Source organism: Daldinia caldariorum (assembly GCF_022478825.1).
Source record: "Daldinia caldariorum strain CBS 122874 unplaced genomic scaffold F4812scaffold_1, whole genome shotgun sequence".
In the NCBI taxonomy this organism is placed as follows: domain Eukaryota; kingdom Fungi; phylum Ascomycota; class Sordariomycetes; order Xylariales; family Hypoxylaceae; genus Daldinia; species Daldinia caldariorum.
The window spans coordinates 2,050,165-2,071,616 of record NW_025953037.1 but is presented as its reverse complement, the minus strand read 5'-3'; the positions used below and the strand labels follow the sequence as shown (position 1 = coordinate 2,071,616).

The following is a 21,452-nucleotide window of genomic DNA, read 5'->3' as shown; positions in this document are numbered from 1 at the left end:
GTACGAGTCTGCCAACTTATACAGCAATTTAACCGATATTAATATCCCTACCAAGTAAAGATGTACCTCACTTGTGGTAAATGAATTAACAAAGCGATACCTAAATAAAATAATACTACCTACCTCCAGCAATCATGACGCACATATAGCTACATCGGACAGCGATATGAAGGGACTTTTATAGATTTGAGTCGAATAGCGAAGCAAGAATCCACAATGGCATCATTTTAGCCTACATAACATTAAAAAATAGGTAGTCGCATATATGCAAAGCACCGTGTCTATATTCCATAGGTCCATCCTTCGGAGAGCAACCCCGAGGTCGGGCAGAGTTTTTGACCTGCCTTTGGACAACTCCTCAGGCATTGGCTACGCTAACTGCATCCCTTTTGCGTCAGGGTCGCACAATATCTCTATACGTCAATTTCAAAGAATATCACAAGCCTGTATGTGGAAATCCTTCATCCATCACCGTTGCTGTTGAGACCCCTTGAACCAGCCAGTTCTTCGAACCTTCTCATGATTTTCTTGAGGTCATATTAAAATGGCTACTTATCGTAAAACGCCGGCGGTCTCCAGCCGTGCACTTGAGGAACATAGCGACACGGAAGTAAATCTGAACGAACAAGATGCTGCCGAGCCGTCAAGTACCATTCCTCATGATCCGGAGTCAGGGGAACGCCAACCCCTGATGGGCCTAACCCCACCAAACGAAGATGGCTGGAAAGCTCCCCCATACTTCATTTGGATCGAGATGGCGATCATGTCCAACGTCTTCCTTTACGGATTCGATGGCACCATTACGGCGGCCACGTACGCCGTGATCAGCTCCGAGTTCGACGCCACCAACACCGCATCATGGCTCACCACGTCGTATCTCATTACGAGCACCGCCTTCCAGCCTTTATACGGCCGCGTATCCGACATCTTCGGCCGCCGGATTTGCTTTTTCATTTCTACCATCACGTTTGCCGTCGGCTGCTTGGGATGCGGTCTCGCAAACGATATCGTCTTGCTGGACTGCATGAGAGCTTTAGCGGGCTTCGGGGGCGGGGGGCTCATGACTATGGGTAGGTCATTCGAATAACCTGACTGGTTTAAGCAATAGTACTCTTTCTGATCAAAGCTACCTAACCTTACCTGCCTAACTTAGCGACTATTGTAAACTCCGATATGATTCCCTTCCGTCGGCGTGGAATGTACCAGGCAATGCAAAATGGCATATTTGGCTTCGGCGCGATATGCGGTGCCTCGTTTGGGGGCTCGATAGCTGACACTATTGGGTGGCGCTGGTGCTTCCTCTTGGTATGTTTAGGTACCTCCTAGTTCATCCATCTTCGAAACCCCTAAACTAATGCGAGGTATGTAGCAAGTACCAATATCTGCGGTAGCACTCGTTTTGGGTTATGTGGTCATCAAGAACCAGCAGATCAACTTCAGTAGCGGCTCAGGCTTGAAAGAGACCTGGCGCATAGTTGACTTTCTAGGATCTTTTGTCTTAGTTGTGGCCATCTCTGTCCAGCTTGTCGGGTTGAGTCTAGGCGGAAACGAGTTACCTTGGGGAAGTCCATGGGTAATCACCTCCCTCGCTGGAAGTGTCATACTATTTAGCATTTTCTTCTGGGTTGAGGATACGACTACAGCAATCCCCGTCATACCCTTACGCATGTTAAGGGGCCGTTTACCTATCTTCATTCAACTAGCCAATGTTTGCGCTGGCCTCTCTGCTTACGCAGTTAGTTAACCCAAATGATACTTCCTTTTCTTTAAGCTTAACCATTTTATGTAGTATCTTTTTCTCCTTCCCCTATTTTTTCAAATCATACTGCTTGATTCGGCCACAACTGCAGGGGCAAGACTCGCCATCCCATCCCTAGCAACTCCTATAGGAGGCCTCATCGCAGGCGTCGTGATGTCTCGATGGGGGAAGCTGATAACTCTAGTCCGTATTGGTGCCATATTGATGGCCATTGGGAATGGACTTGTAACCTCACTAAACTTTGTGGATTCCAATTGGAAATACTACATTTACATATTTCCTGCCAACCTTGGTCAGGGGATCATATACCCTGGTATTTTATTCACATCGCTGGCCACTTTTGAACACGCAGGTTAGTTCCCCGTCATAACCCTCAAAGTCACTGTAACTGATCCGACCTAGATCATGCCGTATCAGCATCTACTGTTTACCTGATTCGATCGCTTGGTACAGTTTGGGGTGTATCTATCACCTCTGCGATCGTCCAGACGACATTTAGCGTTCTACTCCCAGACGTCTTAAGTGATGTACCGGATAAATGGAGAGTACGACCCTTCTCAGTTACCAGTTTCTTACCATGATAAAGCCTTAGAGTTGTACTGATGGATAATAACGAACAGGTAATTGAAGCGATACGACACTCTGCGGAGACTTTACGCGAGCTACCCCCAGATATTCAACTCAAAGCGCGAATGGTTTACTACGATGGATTGAGATACTCTTTCGCTGCTTCGACCGCCTTCGCAATTATCGCATTTTGCGCGGCGATGTGTGCCAATGGGAGAGGATTGCGCAAAACAAGCGGCTAGGAAACGGTTGCGTTTCCCCTCAAAGGGCTTTAACCCCGGGAGGATCGACGCTGTCAAGTCTCATACAACTAATAGGTATACTAGCATATGATTGAGAGAATATGCACACCTCCCTTTTCTTACTAGGTTTATGCACGTAGGTATGCTTAGAAGTTGACACCGATGTTGAATGGTACTTAAAATACTCTGCAGGCAGGTGTCGGTGTGGTATGCGACAATGAAGGACATTGTTTTATATAATACCTGAGCTTTCATTGGCGGCGTTTCTAGATACAAGACTTGGTCTTATTCCCACATTTGATGGGTAGTTCTTAGTACCTACCTACCTCCTATTTGTATCAATGAGAATCTCGCGGGGTTCACCTAAGGACATTGCACAGTTGAATGGATCAACAGGAGTATAAAGGATTATGGTTTAACTGTTGATAACATGTCTTGCCACGAAGAAAGGTCGACTCTACTCACGGCGGATCTTTAGTCCTAGATAACTCAAAGCGTTCGAAATAATATCTTTCAGCGGTACCTACCTAGGCAAGGCGAGAACTTTCCCAACAAAGCCGGTTTCATAAACTTGTATATAACGATTCTCAGCTCTTGCGTTCAAACAAGGCATCTAACTTAGTACCTGTTTAGCCGTGGACTGGCGTAGGATAATAAGTAGCATCCACAAAAGCAATCAGCTGCATAGTGAAGATATCAATCAAGGAGCAAATGTCATCTTCATCCCTCCCTCCGCGAGAACCAAGTTCCCGTACCCCCCGACCCACCGACGAGGACTCCCCTCGCCGAAAGCGGTATTCGCTTATCGTCGAGATCCTCGACGACGATGGCTTCGCGGTGCTTGGGCGGCAACAGCAGCAGCAGCGTGACGGGATAGACCGACCGCCGTCACGTAGATTGAGCCGGGGGACGTCTACCAGCCGCCACCGACACCACGAGGGTTCTTTACACCAGCAGCATATCCCAGACGCCACTAGACAGTCCCGCAGGATGTCGACGCCGTCGAACGCGGCGAACATCGGATCGAGGGACCACGTATCGGAACGGTCCCGACACGCAGGCACTACCACTAGATCACGTACCGCCCACGCCAGCGAGCACGGCGGCGAGGATGACGAAGAAGTCTACGAAACCGCGGCCGAAGCCAACCACAACCGCCAGCACGCGGTATCTTCCGGACAGCAGCAGCAGCAGCAGCAGCAACAGGCAAGGCAAGAAGATGATGATGATGATGACACCGAGCTGCACTCTCCCCCCCGCCCCCCAGCCCAGCGCCGTCGGCGCAGCTCCACGCACACCAGCAGCACGCAGACGCGCATCCGGGGGTACGGCCCGCGCAGCGTCTTCACGTCGCCGTACAACCTGTTCCGGCCGCGGCACGCGGACCCAAACGACCTGGACGCCATGGAGGCCGCGTACCGGGACGGATTGCGGCTCGGCCAACGGCTAGCCGGGCTTCCGGACCCGCTCCTCCACGCCGCCCATCGCGTCTATCACCCGCGCGCTGCTGCTGCTGCTGCTGCTGCTGTCGCTGATAACGGGCGGCAGCGGCGCGAGGACCCCGAGCAGCGTGGGTGGCGCTGTCTACTCCCGCCGTGGCCTTTCAGGCACGCGCGGCGGGGTCCGCCGGCGGGGGAAGAGGTAGCGCGAAGTAGTAGTCGAGCTCGGGGATTGTTGAGGTGAGGTTAAAGGAAAGACTAGACGAGGCAAGGTGTTTGAATTAGATAGAGACGTTGAATTGGGTTATTGATACCGAGGTTGAGGGTGGATATTAAAAGAGAGAAGAGATATTTAACAATTAGAAGATCACATAAGCAGTAGAAGGATAAAGAACCAGTAGATCATCATTCAAGAACGTCAGAAAGGAATTAGTACCAAGGGTATCTATATTTCTATAATGTAGGAGCACCGCAAACGCCTCGCTGTCGTTCCACTTTCTAATTTGTATCAATACATTACCGCGAGTAGATAAATCAATATAAGTGTGCATCTCCTTTATACACCGGGCAACCATCAAAACTTCGCAATTATGCTCCCTGTCTATAGCTTTTTAAATACGTAGGCGAAGATCTCGCGACTCTTCAGCAGATTCACCACCCGTAGTCTCTCGTTATTCAGATGAGCCGAGTCCGATGATTGGCCGCATGGCAAATGAGCTGCCGGCGCATTAAACTCTTTCTCCAGGAACCTTATGGCCGGGATCGAGCCGCCTTCTCTGATGTAGAGGGGCTTGCGGAGCTTGGGTTTGCCGTTCGTGCGGTTTCCATTTATACCTGCACCGTTCCTGACACCGTTGCTCCCCGTGTCAAACAATGGAGCCCACGCTTGCATGAGAGCTTCTTCGAGGGTCTGAAAGATGTAATTGTTAGGGTCGCCAAGCCAGGGTTCGGCTTGGTTGTCGATCTGAATACTCAGCTTATTGTCTGACCCTAGATTGCGGAACTCTTCCTCCAGGAAGGAAGTTAAGGAGCTAGTAACTTCTTCAACCTCTTGTCCAGGGACGAGTCGAACACTAATCTTAGCATTTGCGTGGCTGCTAATCAAGCTGCCATCAGGACCCGAGACTTTAACTTTGTGGTGTGTGAGATTCGGCTCACGCCACCGCGCCATAAGACTAGCCTTGAGCACGTCCGCCGAAACACCATTCTGGCCCTGTTCCATAAGAACTGACAATATATCATCGTATCGAGCTTCCTCCTCAGGTGTTAAGGGAAGAATGCCGTCGTAAAACCCAGGTAGCATGATGTGGTTTCGCGGGCCCTTTAGCTTCGAGAGTAACATCATGAGATCAGATAATGGCTCATTGACCATATACGAGCCGTCAACACCGGAATGAAGATCCGGATTTCTAGATTCAACACAAACAGTCGCGTGCATAACACCCCTTAGGCCGTACGTAAGGCACGGGGTCTCGTCGTTGAGCCAATAGCTGTTAGCCAAAAGGATGTAATCGATATTGCCGATTCGATCCTTATTTTTGCGTACGGTTTCCTTGAATCCCCGGGACCCGGATTCTTCTTGTCCTTCGATGAGAAAAACAACATCTGAATCCAGCGACTTTGCTTGTATGAGGTCAGTGACAGCATAGAGAGCAGCCATAATGGGGCCCTTATTATCGCTAACTCCGCGACCATAAAGATATCCATTAGTTCCGGTGAGTTGGAAAGGATCATTGTTCCATTTCCCGTTTCTGGTCTCCGCTGCTACAACATCATAATGGCCATAGAAGAGGATCTTCTTTCGCTTCTCGGCTGGCTCAAGTTTCCCGCTGAACTTGGCGAGTACTACTGGATGATGAAACGTATCTTCATCGCTCAACATGTCAACATCTCCGCCAAGTTTCTTGAACAATGTGCGGAGGAAGCTGGCACCTCGACGACAATCTTCCGCATACTCGGGCCTAGAAGAGACTGTTTTGAATGATACAAACTCTCGGAGAGATGTTATCATCATATCCTCATGCTCTTCGGGTGACGGCTGCTCAGTTGTCTCTTTGTTCTTGAGCATCCAAATGGCGACATTGTTATCGTTGGCACCTGTAATATACATGTGCTTTCCATCGTAGGTAGTGATCGCAGAAGATAACACTTTGCCATCGTGGGCCTTCCACTGGGTTAAGCATTGGTATTTCTGGTTGACGTTCTGTGACGAATCGCGCTGATATTCCCCATAGTGGACGGTATTATGTTTCTGTTGAACTGTTAGAAATTATTCCGATTGCCTGACTTAGTTCACTTACGCATGCCGTTCCAGCGCGACTTGCGCTCCATAGATAACCCCAGCCCATCTTAATAGCCATAACATCGCCCTTATGAGCCTTGATTGCTCTGAGCTTCTGCTTCGTATCGAGATCCCATAACTCGATGATGCCGTCTAACTTCCCGCTGTATAGGAATGAACCGTCAACAGCGAGCGACATGACGGACATAGCATCCTGCTCCCCTAGAACCATTATCTCTTCGATTCCGTTCTCGTACCCGTCTGGACCGATTTCATGTCCACCAAGCTTCCAAACTTTCACAGTACCGTCTCCACCACCCGATATTAAAACATCCTCATCTGGTTCCGTGTAGGTGGTCGCACCCTTTGCCATAAGCATACAATAGATGTAACCGTAATGGGCGAACATCTTGTTTGCTCTCTTATCCGTCTCCAGTACGGTTTGAGATCGGGGTATTAAGTCGTACCGTTCATCCGTAGGTCGGGGCGTACTGGCTCCACCAACAGCTCGGGAGTCGAAGAATCGGTGGTTCCTTCTGTCGGGATGATTCGGGGAATCGTGTGGGACACGCCTATCGGGATCTTTTAGACTAACCCATTGTATAGACGTATTTTGTGCACCATAGTACACGGTTTCGTGTTGGGAGGAATATGAGACGGAAAAGATGTCGCCAAAGGAATCGTTCGTGCTATATATCTCATAGAGACGCGTCATGGTTCGGGGGCACCATACGTTCACAATTGGGTCGCTGGCGCTCGAAAAGAGAAGGGAGCCATCTTCAGAGAGGAAGAGACACATAACGCTGCGTTTATGGGCTTGCACATGGTGTGTCTTCTGAAATGTACCCAAAAGCCACACGATAATTTCTCCATTCTGGGTTCCAGCGTATATACTATCATTCCCAACGGCGAGCGCAAGAACAGAGCTGTCGTGCTTGAGGTTGTGGTGTAGTTGAGGTGTTGTATGAGGAGGAATTTCGAGAATCGGAGATGGAGCCGAAGTTGCGGTTGCGGTTGCGGACGGCATAGCTGTTATTTATTAGTTAACTGCCGTGTTTATAAACATCGGTATTAGCTAGAGACGGAATATAGAGAGGGCAAAGAAAATAATTTTTCTTTTCCAGGAGAGAGATTTAACTATGGAGTGGGCTGATCGTGCTGGGATAAATATTCAACAGTGAGATTGGACGAAATCAAAAATGACGTGTGGCATCGAAAGATACGAAGGAATTGAAGGTGGGGAATTTGTAGACATTAGCGTCTGCAGCAACTCGATTCAGGGGATTTCAACAATTTCAGGTATATCCACCATCCACCCCAGATTCCAGTATAGCGGAGTGGGGCCGGTACTCTGGGGTTTTTTTAGTGAAGTAATCTGCAAAGCTTTAAAGGTTTAAGCTTTAAAGCACCTGCAACTTTGGTCATCCTGACAGCTTCGCCTGATAGGTGTAGGTACCTATTTAAGGCTACTAAGTCGCCATTGGTCAATCTCCTTAATCATCTCCCTAGATGGGAAAGTTGGACGCTGTTCCACAGGCCACGCGACAGACAACCTTTATAATGGAGTATAGGGGGGGTTTTTGACGCGAGTTTTAGTAACATTGGTTACCTGTTAGAGAAGGCTTATTACAGGCTTTATCTTGCCCTATGATAACACCATCATCTCTACCAAAACAGAAACGGACGACCTTGGTCAAACTTACGGGGTACAGTTCCGACGCTGTCAGCATAAAGTTTCTTGAGGGCTTCGTTGGTATCCTTCTTTTTAGTCTCTTCGTCCTCGATCTGTTGGCAGCGTTGACACGTGCCATCCCTCTCGCCGAGCCCTAGAGCCATGGCTTATAGATGTTTGGTTTCTGGATGCGATTATGGGTGTTGACTCATCAAAACTCATTGAACAGAGGAATGCGTAAAAGAGACAAGTTCGAGAGGGCGACCAGAAAGGAGCGGATCTGGGACTTTTTAAGTAGGTACCTAATGTGACAAGTTCCTGACACCGGAATTACGGTGAGCGGAATTTTCTTTTCTTCTTATGGACTCGGAAGATCGATTGGCCAGTTTGGCAAAAAGGCTGGCGACTAACACTTAGGGGATGGGCATATCGGTCAGACAGGATGCCCCGGCTATGGCGCCTATGACGCGATATCCGGCCGTCAATACGTGAGATATGATAAAGTGGACTTCATCTTATGTGCCGTTATTCTATAATTGGTACTTAGAATACCCTCAGGAGGTGTCTTAGATATGGAACGTTGTATTATATATGGTACACAAGAGGTCTGGGCGTGTAAAGAACATATCAAGACAAGACGAGACAAGACGTATCGTGATCTTGGTGTAGGTAGTTCTTATAGAGAAGCATGTTTCCGTGTTGGCCAACCGGGAGGATGCAAGGGAGGCCTTAATTTAGGCCTACCCAAATTTTGTTTTTCTTTTTCTTTTTTTATGAGAAGAATTATGCACTTTGGCATTGTTTATACAATGACGCCTCTAGTAAAATGTCTTATCTGGTGGCTTTTCAAGTTGGTGAAAATAAAATAAAAAAATTGTGTGAATACTACACTACATAAGGAAAAACATGAAGGAGGGAGGGGAAGGGGGGAGAAGATTGGAGTGAGTACCTAGGTAGAGTCGTCTTTCCTATAGCTGAAAGAGGTATCATAGGTACCAGGTATTAGGTAGCTCTATCCAGATACCAGGTAGCTTCCAGGTTATGCTCTTTTTTTGTAATCGTGCGACTCTGGATCAATATACCTGATATGTTATCTACATAGGAACTTTTAGCGACTATACGTGGTTATACATCTCCGATATCGGCACATACATGATGCATCCTGATATTCAACATAAATCCTATTAACTTCATTTATACTTTGATATACCCATGGAATTACGAATAATCCTTTTCATTTGTATGGAGATGTACTGCTAAACTGGAGTCTTGAATTAGGTATTATACATCAGAGCTGAAGCCATTAGAGCGGCACTAAGAACCATGGCAACACAGTAGATCAGTTATACAAGGACAAGGGCCTGAGCCGCTATGGCGGTAGGGCGGTAAGGCGGCTATCGCTTAGGTACCTAGGTATTGGTGCTAATCGTTAATCGGAACAAGACTTATCTCTGCCTCCGACGTGGTCTGTGCGTGATTTGAAGCAACAATTTTCTGTATGGAGGCCAATTCTCCATCACGATTTAACAATTATTTGCGAACTTACAATACATACACTTCGTCGAACCCCATTCTCACCGACGACACTGAAAATCGATACTCCGGTCCTTTCGTCATATACCTATACCGGTCAAGACTTGTAATAGTCTTACAAGCTATTGTTTGCGACGCCGATCGGTAGAATTCTAGCCATCCCAACCCTCCGAATCTTGAAATTCCCTGCCACTAGACCACAGACCACAGGCTCAAGATGGATCATACAAGAGACCCTTGCCCGTGGGTTATTTTGAACGATTTTGGGGGTGCATTTGCCATGGGTGTATGCGATCAATTTCATTCTACTATCATTACCTCTCGGGAAAATTGAGAATGTAAACTAATGCTCGTCTTTTATTAGGCAATCGGCGGAACCATATGGCACGGTATCAAAGGTTTCCGAAACAGTCCGATGGGCGAGAGGAGAATAGGAGCAATCACAGCGATTAAGGCGAGGGCACCGGTATTAGGTGGAAACTTCGGTAGGCACTTGATACTATAGAACATACCTTAGGTACTCAATCTTGTCGAAGCTTACCTTTGGAATAGGCGTATGGGGTGGTCTATTCTCGACGTTTGACTGCGCCGTTAAGGGAATACGAAAAAAGGAAGATCCTTACAATGCCATCAGTAAGTCAGCCTATAACTTGCCAGCCTGATGGGGCCGTAAACTAACTAGACCATCAGTTGCTGGCTTCTTCACAGGTGGTGCTCTAGCGATCCGAGGAGGATATAAGGCGGCGCGAAACGGTGCTATTGGTTGTGCCGTACTCCTTGCCGTTATCGAAGGTGTCGGTATAGGTTTCCAGAGAATGCTCGCGGGCTCAACGAAACTAGAGGTATACTTCATTTACTACCAGGTCCCATGCTCTCAACGTTCAGAAAACTAACAACTCATCCAGGCACCTCCACCACCGCCAGACACGGAGAAGGCTTTTGCGTAGATTCCTTTTCAAAACCGAATGCGACGAAAACACATATTCCCACTCTGCTCATTTCCGAATTATTCGATCGGTTTCGTGTATTTCTAAAGGGTTTAGACGGTCTTTGCATAACCAACACGGACGGGCTATGATTGACATGTAAAATAACAGGAGAGGATATTGCCGCTGTGTCGAGGCGGGACTGGCTGTTGATAGTCCTCCATAAGTCATGTCCTTACCCAGCGGACATTCACATCCAAATACACTACCTAATGTTGACGGACACAGATTTCCCTAGATTTCCCGTATCAATATTCCTCGTGCTGGTATGTTTCTATCTAAACGATCTAGTCTAACGATTCTAGCAATTTGATTTCTTACACTTTCTCGGCATTCCACCTCCAAACATCCTCGGTTACCCCCTCTCCCACCACGACCATCTCGACTATAGACTTATCTGCTTTATCGGGGTGGAATATCCTCATCACAGCTTTTCCGTCATCGTCAATCCACGCCCGAAACATCCCACCGCAATTATGATCCTGCAATATACCGGCAGAGGCGGCGACTATTCGACCAGACTCGTCACGCGAGACCACGCTCTCTATACCGATCATACCGCCCTCTCCCTCTCCCGTTCGACCCCAACGATCTCCAGCGCTCTTCTCCAGCTCTCCACCTCTTCCGGCAACACGACATAAGGCATTCGACGCCGGTACCTGAGCCCATCGCGCAATCGAACCGACCGTTCTGGTAGCGGCTACCCGTAGGAAAGAGTCGCCGTTTCCGGTACCTGACAGCGCAATAGACCGTGTTGTTCGCAAGCGATTGGAACTCCCGTTAGTATTCGTTTGGGCAACGGGAGAATATATGAAAGGAGTCGGTAGACAGTCGGCGACTAAGCTGCGTAAGTTTGCCGACAATTCTATAAGCGGACCCGGCGAGGCATTCGAGACCCATCCGGGATTTGCCTGACTTGCTCCCCTCTCCTCTTCCCATTCTTCCGCCCAGAAGCCGGCGCCGACGACGGGTGTGTCGCCAATGCGCCCGGTAAGTTTATTCGTGAGACCTCCCGTGCTAGTAGCTGCGCATACCACGCCATCCGCATCCAAGGCGACCGCGCCGCACGTACCCTGGGGTAGATATTCCTCCGCACTCCAAGTCGCCAGACCCTTTCCGACTTTCTCATTTTCCAGCGCCCGGATGTGCTCATCCCAGCGCTGCTGAGTGAAGAAATACTTCGGATCAACTAGTTCCAGCCCGTACATCTTAGCCAACGTTTCCGCCGTCTCTCCGTGGACAAGCGTGTGGCCTTGCGCGGACGGCACGTCGAGACCAAGCGCCTCTTGGCCGTCGGATTCTGTTGTTACTGTTGTCAACGCTACACCCGATTGCGCTAACCCGGACTTGGCCTTCTTGCCCAGGTCCTCGTCGCCGTGCTCCAGCATCGCCTTGGCGAGTAATATGGGGTTCTTGACCCTGCGCAGGCCGGTGACGCCGACGCCGCGCTTGGCGTAGCCCCGGGATACCATGACGGAGGCTTCCAGCTCGTTGATGCCGTCGCGCGTGAATACCGCGCCGTGGCCCGAGTTGAAGAGCAGGTGGTTCTCGAGTAGGGTTACGGCGTACGTGGCGATGTCGAGAGCCGAAGGGAACTTGGGCTCGGAAGAGAGGAGACGATAATGCCCATTTCCGCTGGATGATAGGGGAGTGCGGATATAGGCGTCTGCCTTGGAAACCTAGGTATTCCATGTTTTCTTCTTAGTCTTCTTTTTCCAGCTTACTACCTAGGTACCTAGGTAATATATGAGTTGTATTGTTAGGTTAGGTAGATACCTACGATGGTGAGGAGCGCATGTCTGAATTCCTGATATTTCTCCGGACCAAGTTTTTCGGGCGTTATGTTCCCGGCGCCGCCATGAATAATTAAACGCGGTTTGACTTGAGTCGCATTTCTTTCGGGTTGTCGCTTATACTCCATTTTTCTGCTTCATGTAATTCATTCAATTGTATACACTTCCATTCAATTTTATCATATTATGATCTTGGGGAGAATTAAAGAGATTGGCCCTGGAGATATATGATACGGTGAAAGCTACCTAGGTACCTGACCTACCAGTATCTTCACATGATAGAGGTAGCCATCTTAGGTACCGGCATTATACCGTGATTAACTAACCGCTAAAAGCAGGTATCTCGGCAGTTAATCCACTATTACTCCCCGCATAAGCGATCCACAATGGACGTCAATTTGGGCGATAAGTCCACCCATCATATCAGGGGAATACAGGTTACACAACATAGGAGGTACCTAACCTTTATTATAGCGTACCTGCTTTAGGTGCCTCATAATTAAATAGGGCAGTTGTATTGAAAGATACAGCCAACTCCTTTAACATTCTTATTAAGTCCGAAGTTTGACAATTTCAACCGTCTAATCCTACAATCATCAACAGTCAAGGGTTACGAGACATGTATGATCCTTTGTGCTGTAAAGAGCAAGCCATCAGCCATCAGCCACCCTTCATCCTTTAATACTACAAGCTAATTCATTCAGCTCTCGAAGATGTCTATTACTAGATGTCTTCTTCACCCTCCTCATCATAATCATATTCTAAATGTCCACCTGTATCACCATATCTAACCATAATGTTGTGGTACCTAACCATCTTCACTTCCCTCCTCGCAGCCTCGGTGCTTGCAGATAAGCAGAGGCGACAGGATGGGACGGACCCAACCCAGCCCGTAGGAACAAATCCGATCTCGAAATTCGAGACGAAATATCTCGGCCAGCAGAACCCGAATAACAGCTGCAGTCATCGCGACTTAGGCTTCACGGGTGAACTTCAGGGGAAATGGTACGCCGTATACGGCGATACGCTGTGGTGCGCGTCCGGCGTAACGGACCCGGCTAGTGATCCCGCCGGCTTCCATGGTATTGTCAGGGATGCCGTGTCGCTTATGACGGACGATCCCCTTGTTGTGGTGGACTTACATCTTAATGATGATACCCCCGTTCGGCACCAGTTGCAGTTCGTCCCTTTTAACACCGCTTGGGGCGAGGACAACACGTATGGGTTCGGTGGCACGAGTCTATTTGAGACTGCTAACGGAGCGGGTGGTGTATTCTATCTTGTCGTATGTTCATTTTTCCTGGTTTTACTCTTTTCTCAAAGCACTTTTACAGCTTAGTTTGGTACCTAAATAACACCTTTGTAGAACGCCAACGACGCTGGTCTAAAGGGCACAGGAGTCGCAAAAGTAGAGCTCGTAAACGGTGAGCCAACGGTAATCCAACGCTTCGGGGATAATGGGTACTGGTGGCCATCGGACAGCACACCTCGGTATGGCGACGTCGCTGCGTTCCGGGACCCGCGGTCCGACTACGTGTATGCGTGGGGCGGAGCGCCGACGTCTATCACGGATTCTATCGGCGCTCAGTACGTATACCTACTACGCGTCAAAGCTGCCGATGCGTACGACTTGGATCGGTACGAGTATTGGTGGGGTCCAGACGGTTGGAAGATGGGACAACCGTTGACGGAGTTTGGTGCGCAGAGGGCGGTCGCCTGGTTTATCGGTCAGGGGCAGCTCGTATGGAGCGAGTTTTATGAGTGCTATATTTTCGTGCATCTAAGTCAGTATTCCCTAGTATATCCTTTCGCCGGAGGTTTTGCTCTTGCTCCAGATCGCTCACTCAGAATTCTATGTAGCTAACATTAGATATAAATAGGTCCCGGTGGCTCCGATGTGCTTCTACGTACTGCAACGTCCCTGGAAGGACCGTGGACTCCTGATGTGAAAGTATATACAGCAACTCCTATCGACGGCGGCTTGACATATGCCGGCGTTGCACACCCCTATCTCAACCCTAGCGGCCAAACGCTAATAGTCTCGTATACCAATAATAATCATATCGAACTACTCAAGGTCACGTTTTCGAAATAGAAAATTTTGAATATAGAGCGTGGCCTTATTTTGATGTTCCAATATGCGAAAGATGGTATAAACAAAGAGAGTCACTTTGAACAGCAGACTCAATGCAACGAGTAGTTGGAAATACCAGTTCAACGGATGATAGCAAGCACAATCACCGAGCAATGTATACTAATAATTGGTTTACATTAAGTACATGTAATTCATATCCCATATCAGTCGCATCTTATTACCCAACCCTGAAAATGAATATCAGACACGCTAGCGTGCGTCCTTGTTGAAAGGCTACAGTTATACTCCGTCGTAAAACCTCCACTCGGACTTGAAGTCCTTCCTAAGCTCCTTATCTAGAATCAACGCCCTCAGCATCTCAATGGGCATGACGTTAGCGCGTAGAATCCGGTCGTGAAACTCCTTCTCGCACATCTTCCCGTGTCCATCTCCTAAAGCCTCCTTTCGCAAGCGCATCAGTTGCAATGCGCCAAGCATATAACCGGCTTGGTACAGAGGTGAATATTCGCCCCCTAGACTTCGTCGAACCTCGCCTTCGGCCGTCGCGCGTTCGTGGCCTACCTTATCAACTAGTAGATCTACACATTGTCGCGCATCCAACTGGCCCAGGTGGAAGCGTACGGAGAACAGGATCCGCGCGCATCGGTGCATGCGCCAGAACAGAGACCCGACTTTGTCTTCGGCGCTCACGAAGAAGTCGCCTCGCTCCCAGAGCACCATCTCCCAGTAGAGCGCCCAACCCTCGACGAAAAACGGCGTGTCGAAAAGCGCCCGGCGGTAGTGGCGATGCCGCTCTCCCATGAAAATCTGCAGGTGGTGGCCCGGTATCATCTCGTGGAAGGCCGTCGCGCGCCCGAAGTGCCGGTTGTTCCCGCGCAGCGACATCAGCTTGGCCTCGTGGGGCATGTCCCGCGTCGGGTACGACATCTGCATGGTCGGCCCGCCGAGGAAGAACGGCGACACCTTCTGCCGCCGCGCCTCGATCATCGTCATCCGGATGGCCTCCTCGGCCACGCGCGGCACCGTCACCAGCTCGTGTTTCTTGACGTACGCCGCGCCCTCGTCCACGAGCGCCCGGATGAAGCCCGGGTACGCCCCCGGCGCCTCGTACAGGTCCTTCACGTGCTCGAGCGCGGCGCGCCAGTCACGCCCGAAGCCCAGGCCCTGCGACGCCCGCGCCATTTCCGCCTCGCACCACGCGTACTCCCGCTCCGCGATGCGAAGGAGCTCCTCCGGCGCGTACGGGATCATCTCCGCTTCGAGATCGCTCCGCAGGCCGTCGCGCCCGATCGGTTCGCCGACGATCGCGTCGTCGTCGCCGGGCTTCACGCCTACCAGGACCTCGCGGAGGAGGCTCGCGATGCCGCCCAGCGCCGCGTCGAGGCGCTTGTATGGCTCTGCTACCCACCAGTCGAACAGGGGGTCGAAGTCCTTGTAGAAGGCGTACGTCTCCCCGAGCGTCTTGCGGAGACTCGAAACGCGCCGCGCCGCGCGGTGTCCGGTAGCTCTCGAATACCTGCTGGCGTTGTGATTGACGTGATCGCGCGCCTGGAGAACGAGTTTTTCTGTTGCAGTGAGGCTGTCGGCAAGGGCCTTGGGGTCGATGGGGTCGACGCGGCGGCGTTTCTCGCACCAGGCCGTGATAGGTGTAGCGAAGGGTTCGACAAAAGCTTGGAATTTCGCATCCCGTTCTTTATCGAGTTCAAGCGTGCGTTGCGCACGCCGTATATAGTTCCGGAGCAGCAGGTAATCGACTCTATCGTCCTGTGATGAATAAGACTCGAAGGGCTGTCTCTCGAGATCCGCGAGTTCATCTCGGTAGAATTCCTCCAGCCGCGTGTTCCGCGACACGGAGCCTTCGATGTCGTAGTATGCTGTCAAGTCCCTCCAATCGTTCCATACACGCACGATGCGATCCTGAATCGACTCCGGAGGTAGCTCTTTAGACGGCACTTCCACCTCAGTCCAGTCTTCCTGTCCATCGTCGTTCTCTATCACTTCAATTTCCTTCGCTAGTTCTTCTACTACGGCATTCGACTCCAGAGGTGATGAAGGATTAGAAATAGCATCGCTTTGGGTGTCCTGTCCATTCTGGGTGATTTTGCGAATTAAATCGTACATCTCCTTGGGGTCTCGGCTGTGTTCGAAATCCCACCCGGCATGAGACAACTTGCTTTTCATATCAGCCGATAAAGAACGCTTCATCATGAGCAAGACGGTCAGGCGGTTCTTCCGCCATTGCAAGTACTCCGACAAACAGCTATCATCGGTGGGCGCTGGAACGCTTGTGGTAACATAATGAAGCAGATACCTTGTGCGGAGAGCCTCGATCAATTCGGTGTTCCATCGAGAGTAATCTTCCGGGCCGGAGAGCTTATGCCTCTGCTGTTGCGGGGTTGTTGTTTTACCTTGGCTGAGCGAAGCCATATTGGACTTGTCGTCTTATTAATTAAATTTCTCGTGTTTGCTAAGTTGCAATTCTACCTACCATTTCACACCATATCACTATGAGTTACGTTGGGGATACCGATGGGACGGGCTGAGCACAAGATAATAAGTTCACGGATACATGACTTACGTGCCTCAAGGTAGGTGGCTTGCATGCGTGCCAAGGGCATTGATAAGTCTACGGATAATTCCTAAATAGGGGGCCGAAGGATCGTCAGGACGGAGGCTATGAAAGCTTTGGCGGGGTCGAATGCAACCTCTTTAACTTGTAGGCTGATAACAGATTAGATGTCGGAGACTTCCTCCCGATGAAGCGTCGCTTGTGTAAGCCCATCGTTTTTTCTCTTTCTTTCTTTCTTTCTTTTTTTTTTTTTTTTTTTTTTTTTTCGGCGGCGGCGGCGGCGGCGGTGGTGGTGGTTTGTTTGAAGTTTAAAATGGGGGCATCTGTAGCACCGCGCCTCATCACAAAGAAATATCGAGTTAAAATAGATTAGTAGTCTTGTTTACCTAAATGCGGAGTCTAGACGGCCTTACTTTTACTATCCCATTTCTCTCGCATCCACCTTGAATTTACTTAGAGAATATAAGTGTGGGCATAAGTGTATTTATTTAGAAGAGCATTCTTTTTCGTCTTTGGACTATGCCCAATGGTAATATCCGTTTCTTTTTTGAGATAAATACCTAGACTATAGTACAAATGATAGTCCAGTCTCCAAGCAAACCTGTCACACATCCGTGAATACATCATACGCTTTCTTCATCGAAGCAGCCTGCTTTGCAGCCGCATCCGCCGTCGTGTTCCAATCTCTCGAAATTCTCCAGAACTTGACAGAGAGTCCTTCTTCCTTCCACCTCTCGAATTCACCCAGAAGCATTTCCCATAGGTCTTGATTCTTGACATTTCCACCCGCTCTTGTCCTCCAGGAGTTCCCAGTCCAAGTTCTTGCCCACGTTGTAGATCCTTCGACTACATATTCCGAGTCGGTAGCGATTACAATGGTGGTGTATCCTTCGCGGACCCAGTTTCGGATGCGTAAAGTAGCGATTACAGCACGAAGCTCAGCCCTGTTGCTGCTTTGTATTCCCTCGTCGCCAAAAGGTCCCCTGGTCTCTACCCGTCTGGATACGATTGCTGGATCGCCTGCGTGTCCCGGTCCCAGGACGACCGCCCAACCCGCTCTGGGATCTGGTTGGCCATTGTTCAAGCATGCGCCATCGGTGAAGGTGAGAATCGATTTGCGATCACCGCGGCGGATATATCTGACAACAGTAAGCCTTAGCCGAGGGAAGAGGTGCTCTAATAGATGATATGCTCTCCTATAGCATCCTTACCTGGTATATCCTGAGGATGTTCGCTGGGCGGGGAATAGCTCTGTTGGCGTGATAGAAGCTGTTGGCGGAACGAATTTGGTAGGGATGACCCGACCCATGCCTCTTCTTATTTCTAGACTGCCAGAGGGGACATGGCCATTGTCATCTTCGTCTTCGTCATCCTCATCATCTTCGGACATGAAACTATAATCCGTGGTACATTTCCCACAAACGACGAGGCCGTGCGGGCCGCAGACGATTCGACCATTGGGCAGCTCGCAGGGGCCCTCTTCGTCATCGCTGCTTGATGGGCCAAGCGGGTAAAGACCCTGGGCGAGGTACCATCCGATAGGCATCTTTGCAGTAACCCGCGTTAGATGGGAAGAGCTGCGAATATTAGCCCAAGTAGCCTGGGAGTTGTCGTAGGAAAGAGTAAATTGAAGTGTTGCCGATAAAAAGGCAAGAGAGGTGTAGAAGGAAAGCTTGCTTAATGGGCAACAGTTTTGGCTGTGCCAAGAGTATCGGGTAGGTACCTAACCTAACTTAATGTTTGGAGGTTAGTGAAGCAAACGAGAGTGGTTGTGTGCGGACTGTTTGGTTTTCTGCCTTGGGACAACCTTAGATTAGGTACCTAAGGTAGGAATAAGGATTAATGCAAACCGTAAAGACTTATACAGTGAAATCTTGCACGGTTTACTGTGACGAACCTATACTCGAGTACTCGAGTACGTGGGAGTATAGTGCCGATGGTTCTTGATTTTAGGTAAACAGTAGCGATACGGGTCAAGTGTCAAAGTAAACGTTGAAATGTTCGTCAGGAAGGCGTGGAGTCCTTCCCCTTGTATTGGTTAGATATAAGGCTTAGATTGATAGCTAAGGAGACTGGAATGAATGACTAGATACATGAGAAATGCTGCTTATTATATAGAATGTCTTCTCTCTCCTTTCTGGTGTTGGTCTTGGCTTGATCTGGTTGATCTGATCAGATCAGCCAGATCACTCCCACACTTCCTTAGTCATGAGGCTATTCCGAGATTTACCCGTCAATGTGACGTTAGAACCCCTCTTCCTAGGTCTTGAACGTGATCCCCGTGATCCCTGGGCTTGTTTGGTTCGTAACATTTACCTTAGGTTAGGTAAAGGTTTCTTACGAATTTCCAAAAAAATGGTATGACCTTATCCTAAAAAGATATAGCCCTGTCTTAAAAGGGTATAGGTTTTAGCTTAATCTTCACTTAAATCTTCTTCACTTGATCTTTTCTTATATCAATCCTCAGGCTACAAACATCAGTCATTATAATGGTCAACATACCACAGATGAATCACAAGAGATAATAAAAAAAGTCGGTGATTAGTAGCGAATAATAAGATTCAAGTTAGGTAGAATGTCATAATTTTATGGAATAATTGCTTCACAAATATTATGAAATAAAAGAGCCATCATGTATACTAACTGCTAATGTCCCTAACTCTCGAAGCTGATATTCACAACCTAAATTTCGAAAACGACTTGAGGGCCTTTGATCACAGTCTCTGGAAGTCCCCAGGTAGCAAGGAGGTGGGTTGGAAGCGTGGCGGCGGGATTCGGATCCAGTCTACCTGTTGCAGGATCTCGTCTGAACGCCGCAATTCCCGTGCTACCAAGGTCGTTGGCCACAAGTGCAAATTCCTGGTTGGTGTCCGAGCTAAGACTGACCCAGCGTGGCTGTATGCCAGCAGTCGGCGTGTTTTCGGCAAATACGATGCGCGGCGGGTCAGTATCGTCGGTGATAGTGAAGTGTGCGATGTGACCGGAACGTTCCTGAGAGAATCGGTTCCAGATGTATATGTCGCGCTGGTTCGACGCAACCACGATACCGGCAAATGCTGACATCGAGGGCTCATCATCGCTACTCTGCCCCGACGACCGTCCAAATTGGACAGTACCGAACTGTGGCCCGGTGTCGGTATAGTTCATTCGCACCAAGGCGATCGCGCTCTCGACCCCTCCTACCAACAACAAGTAGGGCGTTTCCCTAATTATAACAAAAGCCATAGTCCCTGGTATAATTCCGTCCGGTATATCCCTAATGCCCACGATCTCGTACCTGTCATCTCGTGTGTCGAGCAATGATAAAGTTCTGTTGCCGGCATTTGCTATTACAAAATAGCGGCCAATCGGATCAAGAATGGCCTCGCGGGGGCCGGGAAGCTGGGCTCTTGTGGGATCAGCGTTACCAAGTGCCCAGAGAGTTTTCATTAGTCTAGGGGCGTTGTCCTCCCTTGAGATGTCCCAAACATCGATCTCACCGGTTATGTGGGAGCACTCGACCATACGAGTTCTGTCGGTATTGAATGCCAGGTGTCTTCCCCCATAGGAGCCTATGCCGTTGGCACCGAACGAAATTTCGTCGAAACGTGGCCTATTACCATCCGGCTCGGCTGAAGAATCGCCGCCCATATCCCTATACCCCAGCCTTAACATGTTGGTGTCCGAACTTAGCTTGTTTGCCGCATAGAGAATGTTGGGTGGTTTGAACAGTATTGAAGCAGGCATCCAATTTGGTATGATAAGTCTTGAAGCTATAACGAACTGGGTGCCGTCGAAATAAGCAAGTAGAACCTGGTCTCGATTACCGATAATTATGTGCCCTAAGGGAGGCATCGAGGGGCGTTCAGCAGCCATTATGTTTGAGTAGGAGCTTTTTTTTTTCGCTTTTCTAACTTGAAGAGGTATTACGAAGTCCACAATGAGATAAGTGGCCAGTATTCAATACCTTGACTTGTACTGATTTATGTGAAGCCTAGCGGCGGGAAATGATAAAACATATATACACTCAGCTCAACTTGGCACAACTAACCTGTAAATTATCGACGGAATACAATTACTGTTATGGAACAGCATCTCTTCGGAGAATACTTTTGTTCGTAAATAGCTTCTTACGACCAGACTTGGAAATAGGCATGTATGTCTTTGTGTTTTAATTTGCCTGGGATTTATAGAATTTCTATAAAACGGCGTCTCGCCTCTATCAGAAGTGCCTAGGCCATTAATTGTTTGAATATCGATTCATACCTGTCCAAGTTGTAGGATGTTTAGCATGTTAGAAGCTTTTGAGCCACACCTTTCGAGCTCGATATTGGAAAGAAAATAAGAGCTAGAGTGGTTTGGATAAGAGTTTGGGACTAAGGAATATGGCAGTTAACGACTTGATATCATACATTAAAAGATATCGGAGTAGAATGAGTAAAAGGGGTAAAAGAAAGACCCATACCACGCAACACAAATATGCAACATGCATATCCTGAAGTAATAATCTGAAAAAAAACAGGGATTGATCTACCTC

At 49.0% G+C, this 21,452-nt stretch overlaps 9 protein-coding genes across 9 annotated transcripts; 4 read left to right on the top strand and 5 right to left on the bottom strand.

Annotated features, from left to right (window-relative positions):
* Positions 1-281: 281 nt before the first annotated feature.
* On the top strand, positions 282-2,857 carry F4812DRAFT_409962 (MFS general substrate transporter). The gene is made up of 6 exons (XM_047932493.1): positions 282-1,070; positions 1,154-1,305; positions 1,370-1,735; positions 1,790-2,111; positions 2,162-2,304; positions 2,380-2,857. The coding sequence occupies exons 1-6, from the start codon at positions 545-547 to the stop codon at positions 2,566-2,568; spliced, it is 1,698 nt and encodes a 565-aa protein (XP_047795030.1). The 5' UTR covers positions 282-544; the 3' UTR covers positions 2,569-2,857.
* Positions 2,858-2,939: 82 nt separating this feature from the next.
* F4812DRAFT_464754 (uncharacterized protein) lies at positions 2,940-4,251 on the top strand (the record flags this gene model as incomplete). The annotated part of the gene is made up of 1 exon (XM_047938377.1): positions 2,940-4,251. Exon 1 carries the CDS (start codon positions 3,280-3,282, stop codon positions 4,249-4,251), a length of 972 nt encoding a protein of 323 aa, XP_047795029.1. The 5' UTR covers positions 2,940-3,279.
* Positions 4,252-4,389: 138 nt separating this feature from the next.
* F4812DRAFT_22307 (glutathione degradosome) lies at positions 4,390-7,498 on the bottom strand. The gene is made up of 2 exons (XM_047930459.1): positions 6,308-7,498; positions 4,390-6,258 (listed from the first exon to the last, which is right to left on the bottom strand). The coding sequence occupies exons 1-2, from the start codon at positions 7,313-7,315 to the stop codon at positions 4,609-4,611; spliced, it is 2,658 nt and encodes an 885-aa protein (XP_047795028.1). The 5' UTR covers positions 7,316-7,498; the 3' UTR covers positions 4,390-4,608.
* Positions 7,499-9,040: 1,542 nt separating this feature from the next.
* F4812DRAFT_409949 (mitochondrial inner membrane translocase subunit) lies at positions 9,041-10,709 on the top strand. The gene is made up of 5 exons (XM_047932492.1): positions 9,041-9,779; positions 9,858-9,978; positions 10,046-10,126; positions 10,184-10,335; positions 10,399-10,709. The coding sequence occupies exons 1-5, from the start codon at positions 9,711-9,713 to the stop codon at positions 10,438-10,440; spliced, it is 465 nt and encodes a 154-aa protein (XP_047795027.1). The 5' UTR covers positions 9,041-9,710; the 3' UTR covers positions 10,441-10,709.
* F4812DRAFT_409947 (N-terminal nucleophile aminohydrolase) lies at positions 10,710-12,557 on the bottom strand. The gene is made up of 2 exons (XM_047932491.1): positions 12,260-12,557; positions 10,710-12,158 (listed from the first exon to the last, which is right to left on the bottom strand). Exons 1-2 carry the CDS (start codon positions 12,398-12,400, stop codon positions 10,797-10,799), a joined length of 1,503 nt encoding a protein of 500 aa, XP_047795026.1. The 5' UTR covers positions 12,401-12,557; the 3' UTR covers positions 10,710-10,796.
* Positions 12,558-12,734: 177 nt separating this feature from the next.
* Positions 12,735-14,507, top strand: F4812DRAFT_22146 (uncharacterized protein). Its single transcript, XM_047930443.1, has 3 exons — positions 12,735-13,557; positions 13,639-14,056; positions 14,153-14,507. The coding sequence occupies exons 1-3, from the start codon at positions 13,069-13,071 to the stop codon at positions 14,365-14,367; spliced, it is 1,122 nt and encodes a 373-aa protein (XP_047795025.1). The 5' UTR covers positions 12,735-13,068; the 3' UTR covers positions 14,368-14,507.
* Positions 14,392-16,917, bottom strand: F4812DRAFT_22022 (uncharacterized protein). The gene has a single exon (XM_047930435.1). It carries the CDS (start codon positions 16,792-16,794, stop codon positions 14,647-14,649), a length of 2,148 nt encoding a protein of 715 aa, XP_047795024.1. The 5' UTR covers positions 16,795-16,917; the 3' UTR covers positions 14,392-14,646.
* Positions 16,918-17,409: 492 nt separating this feature from the next.
* On the bottom strand, positions 17,410-18,944 carry F4812DRAFT_22010 (ribonuclease H-like domain-containing protein). The gene is made up of 4 exons (XM_047930433.1): positions 18,802-18,944; positions 18,665-18,668; positions 18,148-18,513; positions 17,410-18,075 (listed from the first exon to the last, which is right to left on the bottom strand). Exons 3-4 carry the CDS (start codon positions 18,480-18,482, stop codon positions 17,541-17,543), a joined length of 870 nt encoding a protein of 289 aa, XP_047795023.1. The 5' UTR covers positions 18,483-18,513; positions 18,665-18,668; positions 18,802-18,944; the 3' UTR covers positions 17,410-17,540.
* A 317-nt stretch (positions 18,945-19,261) lies between these two features.
* F4812DRAFT_409941 (uncharacterized protein) lies at positions 19,262-21,284 on the bottom strand. The gene has a single exon (XM_047932490.1). It carries the CDS (start codon positions 20,789-20,791, stop codon positions 19,619-19,621), a length of 1,173 nt encoding a protein of 390 aa, XP_047795022.1. The 5' UTR covers positions 20,792-21,284; the 3' UTR covers positions 19,262-19,618.
* Positions 21,285-21,452: the final 168 nt, after the last annotated feature.